Source organism: Chanodichthys erythropterus, chromosome 21, assembly GCF_024489055.1.
Source record: "Chanodichthys erythropterus isolate Z2021 chromosome 21, ASM2448905v1, whole genome shotgun sequence".
Taxonomy (NCBI): domain Eukaryota; kingdom Metazoa; phylum Chordata; class Actinopteri; order Cypriniformes; family Xenocyprididae; genus Chanodichthys; species Chanodichthys erythropterus.
Genome location: NC_090241.1, coordinates 39,999,483 through 40,012,439, shown reverse-complemented (window position 1 = coordinate 40,012,439; position 12,957 = coordinate 39,999,483). Strand labels below are relative to the sequence as shown.

Sequence of the window (12,957 nt, the reverse complement as noted above, 5' to 3'; positions counted from 1 at the left end):
CCTGCCCACTGCCAAAAGCGGCAATAGTGGGCACGTGAGCATCAGAACTGGACCATGGAGCAATGGAAGAAGGTGGCCTGGTCTAATGAATCACATTTTCTTTTGCATCATGTGGATGGCCTGGGTGTGTGTGCATCACTTACCTGAGAAACACATGGCACCAGGATGCACTATGGGAAGGAGGCAAGCAGTGTGATGCTTTGGGCAATGTTCTGCTGGGAAACCTTGGGTCCTGCCACCCATTTCGATGTTACTTTGACACGTACCACCTACCTAAGCATTGTTGCAGACCATGTACACCCTTTCATGGAAACTGTATTTCCTGGTGGCTGTGGCCTCTTTCAGCAGGATAATGCGCCCTGCCATAAAGCAAAAGTGGTTCTGGAATGGTTTGAGGAGCACAACAACGAGTTTGAGGTGTTGACTTGTCCTCCAAATTCCCCATATCTCAATCTAAATGAGCATCTGTGGGATGTTTTGAACAAACAAGTCCATTCCATGGAGGTTCCACCTCGCAACTTACAGGAATTAAAGGATCTGCTGCTAACATCTTGGTGCCAGATACCACAGCACACTTTCTAGTGGAAGTCCATGCCTCGATGGGTCAGAGCTGTTTTGGCAGCAAAAGGGAGAACAACACAATATTAGGAAGGTAGTAATGTTATGCCTGATCGGTGTACACAAAAAACAAACACAACAGCCAAACAGAACTAACAATGTAAATGTCACAATGCCATACTTGAAATGTAAAACCTGCTGGTTATTGTCAATATTCCATGATGTAAATTGTCCCTCCAGTGACACTGAAACATCTTGAACCCAGTCATGACCAAATTTCTTAGTAAATTTATTTGTAAATTTCTTGTAATATCACATAATTGAGCAAATATTTAGACCTATTTTATCTGTCTGTAAGAGACGCTGGTTTTGCACTTTGCCACACACCACTTTTTAGAACACTTCTAATCTGTGATTTATTAATCTCACTATAATCTTATAATTTTATACAGACATGCTGGTTCTTCAATCTTTGTTCATTTATGGCATCTGCGGACAAAGCTGATAAATAGTTAAATCAAGAGAGCATAAAACTCAAAATTCCTCCACAGCAGAATTTTGCTAATTTATTTTAGTGCTATTTCAACATGTGGATTCTCTAAATTGAAGTAATTGAGTCTCATCAATTAAACCTGTTGTAAAAGCTCTTTCGCTCTCTCTCACTCTTTGTTTATCTGACATTTATGTTTTGCTCTGGTCAGCCCCTTGGTTCAGGTTCAGATATTTTATATTGTTACTTTTGTCATTGTGAGGCCAGATTGAGGCTTCATTCCAAAACACAGTGAGCTGCCTACTGCATACATAGACAGCTGCCTTCTATGTCACCATCCTAGCTAAAAAATATTTTGGCACACTGTACATAGGCAAAAGTTCTGTGTCATAAAAATAGCTTTCCACACACAAAGAACATAAGAGACTCTTGAAAGGATATTGCATTTGTGAAATCATTATTAAGCCCAGTTTATGCACATTTTTGCAACTTACTGCTTCTAAAAGCATCTGCACATTCAGACTGTTATCATATCTGATTATCCATTATATTTCAATCAATTTCACTTCTCTCTGTCTTATTCAATCATTACCTTTTTTTTCTTTTGAGGCTTTTAATTGTTTTTTTTTCTGTCATCAGCCACACATGCATCCTTTTTTATTTTCTTCACCCTTTCCCTCCTCTGAGTTGCATCAGTGTAGTGTCCACACCAGCACCTTACAAAACCTCTTCATTTCATCTTTCTCCTCTGACTTCCTGTCAACCCATCATTTCCTTATATCCTTCTTTTCCTCTACTTTGGTTTTTTATATAATCTGTGACTAATGCATTTAAAGTATGAAGTCCTTACTCAACCTCCAGGAGCGACTGTGCTTTGCATACAGAAATCAGTAGTCAGGCAATGCAGGAAAAAGGAGTGCTAGCACAGCAGAGTCCAGGGTTCAAAGCACCTTCCAAGTTACCATTGTTACTGCTGGATTCAGGGTGTCTTTTATAGCAGGTGTTGTGCTTGAAGTGAAGTTGCAGAATATATAACAACAACTTATAAAAGGTAAAATAATTTAACTAGGAGTGTCATCTGAATACAGTATTAATATAGTACAGTTCAGTACATAGAAATATAAGGAATATTTAAAAAAAAATCAGTTCTGGACAAGATATGGAATAGATTTTTTTGAATAGATGTTAATAGATATTCATCGGTTAGATATTGTTTTCTTAATGGAGGCATTTAGAACAATGAAGATTTAAAATCTGTTAATATCTGGCATGGAAAACTGTGTCAAATCTTTACAAATTGTTTTTATAAAGAATAATAGCAATCATGAATGAATGGACAAGTCATGAAAAAATTGACATTTTTTGCCAAAACCTGATGCAAATCCAACCCAACAACGTATTGACTTGTAAAACCACTTTCTGTAATTTTTATTCAATATTTTATTAAAAATTTGTTTTTTTTTTTTTTTTTTTTTTTTTTTTTTTCTGAGCGAAGGTTAATTTGCAATTAATTGTGGCTACTTTATTTAATCAGCATATCAAGTAGTTCATTAGATTATGAAGTGACTATAAATGTTTAAACAATAAAAGCCTTAATTATGGATATTTAGTCTGATCTTTTAAGTTACACCTAGCTTATGGTCAGTAAAATACCTGTTTCATTTTGCTCATATATACATTTCTCAATGCTGATGCATGGAAAGTGTGCTAGAGCTTTTAATGTTCCATGGAGTAGTATGTTTAACACTGGAATAATATCATAATATGCTATGATACGCATAATCTGCTATGGTTAGGAAAATGTTTTGTCAGTGTTATAAACCTTTAACTTCATTATTGTGTCCATTTCTTAGTGTGTTTTGAAACTGTGGCAGGTTGTGACAGCACGCCACTGCAGTCCTGCTGAATATTACATGCCCATCTGTAGAAAATTATGGCTCTGTTTACATCGGCCAATAAACATAAAGAAGTGTGACGGAACCCTGCCCCATCCTATAATATACTCTCACTTTCTCCACTGGTGACTTTGGTTGTTGAATTCTCTTAGCTGCAAAAATTATTAGTTATGTTTTTGAATTATTGAAAATTACTACTAATTTCAGTTAAAATTGCTTAAAATCATAATTTAGAGTTCTAGTCATGATATAGTTATTATATTATTATATATATATTAGCTTTCAGTTCATTTAATATATGTGCACTCCGTACCTGCTGTTATTGTGTGGATAAAGAAAAGTGCACAAAGAGAAAGCGAGGTGGAGGAGGTGTCCCTAGAGACTGTGTTCATGAAGTGCTTTGGATTGTACATGCGTTAAGATGGCAGACACACTATGCATGCCAATGATGAGGGGCTCCATTCTCACACAGCACCACAGGGAAAGCACACAGTCTTTCTGCATTACAAATCTGCTCGTCTGCCTGATGGTCTCTTGACGTTCACACACACTTCTACATGCGCTCCACCACCAGATATGCTCATCCGGTTGATAGGATAGTTAGCACTCATGCACACATTGCAGATGCGCCCTGTCTCATAATGAGGTGAGGATGGCACCTCTACTTAATTGAAGGAATTTGTGTTTTGATCACCTGAGTTGTGCAGAGCAGGATGAGCTAGTGACTGAGGGATGACATGCTGCAAGAGACGATAGAATGAAAATGCATGAGAATTGAGAGAAAAAGAGAAAGAAGAAAAAAACACAAAAGACTGATGATGTCAGCTGTAGTTGCCGGTTCACTCCAGGGACAGGAGAGAAAATGTCAGATTGAAATCAACGTGTTCCCACAGCTGTTTCCTGCTTCTGAAATCACATAATTTCCAGACCAGTCAATGACATCCTGTTAATGGCAATGGCAGCTTCTAATGAAAGATGGATGAGATCTACTCATTACTTTTGTGTAATCGATAGTTCTCTTTTTATTGGTACAGGGAGGTGAAGTAATTAGTGACCTTAATGACTGCACAGGATATTCCATTTCTGTACAGTTATATCTGTTTCTTTTTCTTGAATGTATTGACAAAATCATAAACAACTTTAACTGTCCTGTAAACGGGTGTGAGTGAATAATACAGAATGTCTTCTGTGTTTGTTTATTCTCTGCAAAATTCTGATTGAAATTGCTGTAATAGTGCCATAATATTGCTGATTTATGATTCTATGTAAATCATAATACCCTGGTATTTTCGTAACTATCATAGCATATGGAAATGTTAATCATTAAGTAGCATGAAATAAAAGTACCACTGTATTGTCATCCGATAACATCACTGTACCATGCTACAGCGGCAGTACTTTTTTTGTAAGGAATATCCCAGGGAGGATCTGAACTTCAGTTTAACTCTACTGAGTTGTTTCTACACAAATTCTCATTAAATGCTCAAATACACAATTCCTTTATTTAAAATTAAACAAAATGTGTTTTCTCTTTTCAGGAGTGTCTTTTAACAGTGTATATACTCAGATTTGGAGGGTGTTACTGCACCTTGCAGCTGATCCATTTCCAGATGTCTCTGATCTGGCCATGAAGGTTCTCAACAGCATCGCATACAAGGTACAGACAGACCTGGGATCCTCCTTACACCTGCCACATTTTACTGTGCTCACATATTTATACCTGCTACATCTGCTTTTATTTATGTTTGTGACCCGTGCTGGCAAATTGAGTCGGAAATGCACATGGGCTAATTACGAGCTACAGGCAAAACAAGTCAAAAATGTTGATTTTGGTCGAATTTGAGGTTTCGTAACAAGTTCATTAAGCCCTCATATAGTGATACAAATGCTTCAAATAGCAATTAAACATATAAAAGTATCTTTATTTGTGTGTTTTCTGAGAGGTGTACCTTTGTCCATGAAAAATGCCCTTTTCTCTTCCTCTCAGCACAAGTTTGGTAATGTTTTAAAGCACAGCATTCCAAGTTTGTGAATATTCATAGCGATTTTTTGATGGCAAGAGTCTAAACCAATGAAATTTTGATTTTCATGCTGATCATGCATACGCCTGATCAGCAAGACGCAAGACGCCTCAGACAGAGTGCACTCTTTTGTGGTGCTGGTCCTTCAAGAGTCACTCTCAATCTATCTGTCTATAAAGCATATATAAAAAAAAAAATATTGTATTTTACAACACTTCAGCTTGTGATTCTTATTAGGTGGGGGTCATTTTTCAGGATTCTTTACCTAAATTAAGTCTCTGAGATCTTGACACCTTGCACTTCTGGAGACTCCAGGTAGGTTGCAGTTCTGGAAAATGGTGGCGCTGGAGTGTTCCTGATGGTTTCACACTTATTTCTTCACCTTAATTCTTAATTCTTTTGCAGTTAACGTGTGTCTTTTCTTCTCCACCTGTTTTTGTCTGACCCTGCTGACACTGTCCAATGGTCTTGCCTTAGTGGTCTTGCAGTTTCTAGTATTGCATTAGTGTTGCATCCTTCTCATGGGCATTTCATTTTTTTTTTTACTTTTCAGTCTGAGTTAAATCTCTTTTTTGGCTCATTTTATCTGTAAAAGAAAACATACCTAATAATTATGCACACCTGAATATACGGCGTATATAATTTCCAGCCTTCATGAACAATTATATATCACTTATAAATGATTAAATACAAAATTAATAGTAGTTATTAAGATTAATGTGGTAAAATAATTCTGCATGCACTGTATTGCTCAAAACCTAAATAATTTTCTTTCTTCAATGAAACAAAAACATTGTTTTTAAGAAAGTTCACGCTGCTCTCTTCCAAATAATGAAAGTGGATGGAGATGGAGGATTGTCAAACACCATGAAAATAGTCCATACATCTTTGTATAACTGTAATTTAAGTTGTTATATAACTTAAATTACAGTTGATTTTTGATTCTTACAGAACAAAGAAAGTCGTACAGAATAAAAAATTATGACAGAATTTAGGTTTTTAGGTGAACTATTCTTTTAATTTCTGCTTCAATCCTTTTCAGGACCTGGTTGTCATGTCACTGTTTGAGAGTTGCTAAATTTGGACAAAGGCCACATGTTCATTTAAACCATTCATGGAGTTTTTGGTGAAGGAAGAACTTGTAGCTCTAGTCATAAATCTAAGCCTGGATATGAATGTTGTAATCATCCAATACCATGGCATATATCAAAGTTCCATTATTACCATTGGATACATTGCAGATCCATGGTACTGCCACAGTACTTTTTTGTAAGAATCCAGAAGAATTATGTACATAAAGTCCACAAATACACGGGTCCACATACTACATCTGAGCCTTGGACATCTGCTATTGTTTAACTTTCCACATTCAGCCCTGTTTGTTATTGAGCAATTGCGATTAAAAAGAAACTGCTCCCTATGGCCTAGTAATGTGAGCAGCAGCTCTGAGAGGCAGCCGTAAGTTACGGTAATAACCACCGCTCACTTCTGTCTCTCAGTATCTGCTGTGCAAGCCATGTCAGTCCCCTGCTGAGTCTCCTCATCAATGGCCTATGGGTCCCTACCCGCATGTTGCACAGCGTTAGCACATAACACTCCACTAATGAATTAGCCTGAGCTGAAAGAGCACTACACTATTCCACTCACCAACTGTTCATCTTCTATATGGTGCATTGCGCCGGTGTATCTAGATAAAACTCGTGACACTACTAACTTAACTACATTTTCAGTTGCTGTTTTCAAAATAGTGTAACTTGTCCAGTTACAAAACACATTTCTCAACATGTAGCAGCATATCAGGTGTTTTTAAGATTCACATTGTTGTTTATGTAGCTTTATTTTCAAGAAAACTGAGGGAATATTCAAACACACTTCTAGTCTGATTAATTCTAGTCAGTTGTTTTGTCCTAAATGAATCTCTTTCTCATATGTTTCATTGTCCGATTCATTCTCGATTTGTTCAAAATGTAAATGAACAGATAAAAAAAAGATTCTCAAATATTTCGTTAACTTGCTGTTCATTGCTACGTTTTCAACTGAAGATATTTTTTTGGTGCATTCTGTATAAATTGATAAGTTTTAGGCTTGTTTTCATACTTATAACTAGTGTCTATAAATCAGCAATTTTATATTGTATCATCGTACCTTTTTTGTTGCTTTTTTTTTTTTTTTTTTGCTGTGCTATGCACTGAAGTAGCAGAACTATCTTCAATGTTGTTAGGTCCTTTTTGTAGCTTTGTATGTAATTCTGTTTACAAAAGAATAGCTTCTTTAAATTGAGTTGATAATAGCTTCACAGGCTACACTTTCAAAGCGCTTCTTCAACATTTCCAGACATTTAACTTAACTACATTAACTTAACAACAGTGGAATATACTTTATATGGCCACATTTTTTTGGTTACCGTTCATGTGAGTTCATGTAAGTTCATATGAATTTTGAGGAAAACATCTTCCAGAATTTACTCTAAAAATCTACTTTCATGACTGCCATATGCATTACCTTAGAGGTTCTCGGGGGTATGTGAAACTTCACTAATCAGTAGATTTGTCCTCGCATTTCTTTCAAACTGGGGTTTTTGATTTCCAGAAAACACTCTCACTTCATCATATATCACATCAAATATAGTAAGAAAGCTGTAGGGAGACTTCAGAAAATTAAGTTACTGCAGACTTGCTTTTCTACTTTAACTAAATCTCTTATTTTCATCTTGTGTACATCATGCTGGGCTATGGGCAATTTCAATCTTTTTAAGTTGAAGCTTTAAAGTGTCTGTATAATCTCTTGTTGCATGGTTCAAACTGGAGAGAGGGGAGGGGTAAACAAACTCCCAAAAATCATCTGACAAAGTATCGGACACTCTGGCTTGATTTGTTTTCATCATATCTACATCAGCTTGAGCCCGATTGCAGCCAAATGACTAACAATAGCTTCTAGTTTTTTTAACCATGCTTTTGAAAGTTTTTTATTTATTTATTTATTTATTTTTTATGGCAGCTTTATGAGCTTCATGAGCAATTTAATGTAAAACCTTAATAAATCTTGTTTTTTCCTCTCTCTCTCTCTCTCTCTCTCTCTCTCTCTCTCTCTCTCTCTCTTTTGTTTGAGCTAGACACTGATTGATGTTAAAAAGACCATGGTTGCAGAACTTTTGGAGGTTGTTTGAGCTAAGGGTCATGTTGAAAATTTCAAATAATCAGACTCAGCTTGTTTTGTCTTTGACCTTTCTTAAGTTCCGGAGCAGCAGGTGACAATGAGTGCCAATTTGTCACACTGACATTTGTGCAGTGATACTCAGATAGACCTGCTGAGTCCAATCAGTGCAAAATAACACACACGCCTCTGTCAGAGCCTGTTCTGACTTACCCAGACATTTGCTTATACTAGGATTCAAATACAGTATATACTTCATTGGTGTTGAAGTGCATCTCCTTAAGCATGTAGAAATACAATACACCAGCATTAAGAGTGATACACTACTACAATATAACACTGCATCTTGTATAACACAGACCTCTTTGTTGTCTTGCAGTAGTGTTTGTGTTTCAATAAAGTCTTAAAAAGAACCCTCAGAAACTTCTATTGCACGTTGAGTTCTAAGCAATATTAGGCCAAAAAAAAGTCACCTTTTGCATTTTTTGAACTTGCTATTTAGGACAGCAGTGCATACAAATAACATTTTGTAACTTATCTAGGATCTGATTTTTCATGTTTACATTTCTTTAAATGTATTGAAACTCAATTCCACTTGAGACTAATTCCACTAAAGTAATTATATTTTATTTTTCATTGATTATGTTCAGTGTACAAACATAGTGTTGTTACCCTTACCCTCTATACACTGAGATGCCCCAGCTTTTATCGTTCTCACCAGTAAGTAATACAAGAAATTTTGATTTGGAGTAAAACATTTGTGCAAACTACATAATTAAAAAGTAACAGATATTAGCTGTATCAACTATTGAGCTACCTATAGAGGCAGCATTTGGGGGCAACATCGATGCACTTACAACACATGGCTGTTCCAAAAGATAAGCATCTTAATTATGATGCTTCCTAAGCTAAGTGCATTGTTTTAGCCAAATTTTAAGGCAGCATCACATATATCCTTTGTGCAGAGGACAATACCAAAATAGATTGTGACAAGCTTGGTCAAATATAATAACAATAATAAAAAATAACCCTCTGGTTAAAAATCAAACTGTATTAAAGTAAATTTTAAGTTGTTACTAGTTCAATTACAGGACATATTCGCTACACGTGTATTGTAAACAGCCTTTTGCGATGCGTCACTTCAGCAGAAACCTACAGTTTTAGGATACTGCCTATATGCGGTAGGTAGATTTTGTCTCCCTTTTATAGAGGTTGCTCAGCTGTAAATTAGAAAATAATATCTTTTCTCTCTCGATATTCATATCTGTTTTTCTTTTTTAACGTAATGAATCTGTGGGACAGAAACTCTGCCCCAACACACAGTAACTTTATTTCTGTCTACTCAGTCATGATGAATCTGTCTCTCTCTCTCTCTCTCTCTCTCTCTCTCTCTCACACTTCCCTGTAGGCTTTAGCATAAAAATCAGATTAGACCATCTCTCCAGATGGTGATGAGGATAGGATTGTTAACTAGATTTTGATGAAGCAGATAAGTCAACTTCCCATGTTTTTGTAGATAGCGTTGTTTCCTTTTTTTACTCTTTTAGGTTGCGATTAGAGTTATGAGGAAGAGTTTTGCTGTTGCTTTTTTCTCTAGGATTACAGCTAAAACAGACATGCATTCTCTATATTTGCATACATTAACTGTATTGTCTTTTACAGTCATACAGGGCCACCAGAAATTATTTTTGTTTTAGTGCTTAGCTACCAAACCTTGAAATGTAGCCATCCACAGTAGCCACCAGTGGTAGATAAAAAAATGTTCTGCTTTTGATGGAATCAGAACCAGGATGCACAATTTTATACTACATTGTTATAAAACATCTGCATTCTACACTACTTCTCACATCAGGCCACCATGAATGCTCGCACACAGAGGATTCTGGACTCAGGTTCCTTGACCCAATCAGCACCTGCCAGCCCCACCAGCAAAGGAACTCTCATACATCAAGCAGGGTGAGTTACTCACACTTAAATATGTATTTAATTTGTTTAAAAACAGCAGCAGGACCATATAGTCTCCTGGAATGATTTAGATTTTTTAAATAACAGGTGAAAAAGCAGAATTTAATAGCTTGCGCTTCTGTTATTTTACTCTACTTTGCATCTATTAAACAGCATCCATTTCTTTTTGGGATATGTTTATTGGCTGTGGCTATTAATTTTATTTTAACATGCAGCATTGCAGTGCATGCTGACCCTGTTCTTTTGCAGCACATTAATCTGTGTTATGGCCCTGCTTGTTGGTGTTGTAGTGCTTCCCACAGATCCAAACGCTCTTCATCTCCCTCCAGCGGATCTCCTCCCATGCCCGGTGCCTCCAGCTCCAGTCTCACCAATGAAGTGCCCAAACCGCCGGTCCGGGAGGCACCGCCCAATCGGCCACCATACACACCGACTTTGGGTGGCCAGGCGCCCCACTCGCAGCAGTTCCCACGCACCAGGAAGATGTTTGACAAAGGCCCTGATCAGGTACAGCTGTGATGTTAGTTTCCCCACAGATCCTTCTCCATCCTTTTGTGTTGTTTATTTGCCATGTCAAATGATTATTTAAGAAAAACAATTTTTTAGTGTTCATTTTTTGTGGCAGCCTTGTTTGTGGTTTAGACAAACAGTAGGGCAAAAAGCCTTCATTCTACAGTTAAAGTTGTTGTCTCTCAGAAGTACAAGAAGCCCATAAGACACAAAATAAAGAGTTGGATGAGAGAGAGAGAGAGATTACAATAGAAAAAGACATGCTGCATTGTTTCTTAAATGTTAGCAAACTAGTAAATGCAGATTACTATTCAGCAAGGATGCATTAGTTGGTCAAAAGTGACAGTAAATACATTTACAATGTTATTTCGAATAAATGCTGTTCTTTTAAACTTCCTAATCATCAAAGAATCTTGAAAAAAATAGACATGGTTTCCATGAAAATATTAAACAGCACAACTGTTTTCAACATAAATATTTAATTCCCAAGTTTTTCTTAAGAGGGATCTGTTATGCCCCTTTTTAGAAGATGTAATGTAAATCTCAGATGTCCCCAGAATGTATCAAAATGCCCCACAGAACATTTATTATACCATGTTGTGAATGCCCATTTTTGAGTGGAAGGAAAAATGTACTGTTTTTGTGCATGTATCTTTAAATGCAAATGAGCTGCTGCCCCCCACCCCACTTTCAAGATGAGGGCGAAGCCTGTACAGCTCATGCCTCAGAATAATACACTACCACTCATGTTTGGTTTTGATTATCATCTATATCGCTGTCACGCTCACATGACAATGCAGTTCTTGAAACATCACATGAAAGTTTATTATCTGCATGCGTTTTAAATCCATATCAGTCTAAACTTCTGATGATACACATACGAAGCACACGCACAGAGAGCTGGATGTCAGCGCATCCAGTGAGTATTAAACTAAGTTCTCTTTCACGTGTTATTGCGCTTAAACTGTCAAATACACACAAGGTTATGTCAAAAACAGACACGGCTCACATAAACAGTCGGTTACGTCTGTAAACGTAAACAGCAAGTGAAGAAATCGCATGTGTATATTACATACCTACTGCTATATATTCTGTTAATATGAATCAAACAAAAAAACAGAAAATCACTCACTGCTCTTGATTGAATTAACTTAAGTAGCTTTAATAAGAAGACATGTCTTACTTGAATTCTGCTGTTAATTGCTCTGGTGAGGAGATAAGCTTGGCAGGCTATGTACAATTCACTGAGGGTCTATGCAAATAGGGCAGAGTTTGTCATCAGTCATGGGCTGGGCCTAGGCATTTTGTGATGTCACAAAAGGTAGAATCTGCAAACGGCTTGTACTGAGACGCTGCTTATGATTTATGGGGATGAAAAAAAGAGGAGTGGGTGGATTTTTACCATTAAAGGGTGGTTGTGTACCCCCACTGCTGACAAACATTTATGTTCAAAAAGTAAAAGTGAATTTTGCTTAATAGGTCCCTTTAGTTAGTAAATAGTTGTGTAGAAAGCAGGGTAAAGCTCAGTCAGTAAGATTTGATCACCCTGTGAGTGTTTATGTGGTGATTCTGTTACATATTGTCATTTGTCTGATGTTTTCCTCAGACTGCTGAGGATGGAGATGAGACAGCTGCTCACAGGAGCTTCATCAGTGTGAGTCTGCAGACAGGTCTTTGCGACTGGAGTGCCAAATACTTCGCTCAGCCAGTCATGAAGGTGAGTGCTTCATGGATTAGAGGTGAAATCGAATTAATTTACTTATAAATCAAACAAATTCAGTTAATGAATTGACTTGAAATCATTACATAAGATCTATTCAGGCTTAAACACATTATTTTAGCAATTCAATTTTAAATATTAGTAAATGGATGTGAAAGAGTTGGACCCCACTTTTAGTATTATCAAAAAACAATCTGCCCGAAGTGAAGGTGATGAAGAGTCTTAGGACTGTGATCTTCTGTGGCCTGATATATATATATAAATGCACAAAATGGCCATTTGAAAATATGTGTGTGTGGAAAACTATGCACGCATATCAGGATTTATAACAAATAAACTTGCTGTAATTATGTGTTCACCGTCTACGCACTTTAGACCAGGGGTTCATTACTTTGCTTGCACCGGTTGACAAGTGCATATGCATTGGCCTAGAGCAGGGATGGCGAACTCCTGTCCTGGAGAGACACAGTCCTGCAGAGTTTTGCTTCAACCCTAATCAAACACACCTGAACAAGCTAGTCAATGTCTGAAGTGTTACTAGAAAGCTACAGGCAGGTGAGTTTCTATCAGGGTTGGAGCTGAACTCAGCAGGACTGTGGCTCTCCAGTATCAGAGCTCATCACGTAATCAAGTAAACAAAATAGC

General features: G+C 37.0%; 1 protein-coding gene across 9 annotated transcripts in view; it reads left to right on the top strand.

Annotated features, from left to right (window-relative positions):
* rptor (regulatory associated protein of MTOR, complex 1) overlaps positions 1 to 12,957 on the top strand; it is a 431,784-nt gene that overhangs the window by 345,062 nt on the left and 73,765 nt on the right. For 6 of the 9 annotated variants that reach the window (XR_010893518.1, XR_010893516.1, XR_010893519.1 and 3 more), the window contains 4 exons: positions 4,482 to 4,600; positions 9,970 to 10,073; positions 10,373 to 10,589; positions 12,199 to 12,309. Coding sequence is in view for 5 of the 9 variants with exons in the window: in XM_067374808.1 (XP_067230909.1) it covers positions 4,482 to 4,600; positions 9,970 to 10,073; positions 10,373 to 10,589; positions 12,199 to 12,309 (551 nt within the window). In the remaining 4 variants the exon portion in view is untranslated. The remainder of the gene's footprint in view (positions 1 to 4,481; positions 4,601 to 9,969; positions 10,074 to 10,372; positions 10,590 to 12,198; positions 12,310 to 12,957) is intronic. The other 3 variants (XR_010893517.1, XM_067374813.1, XM_067374810.1) reach the window with 1 other exon arrangement.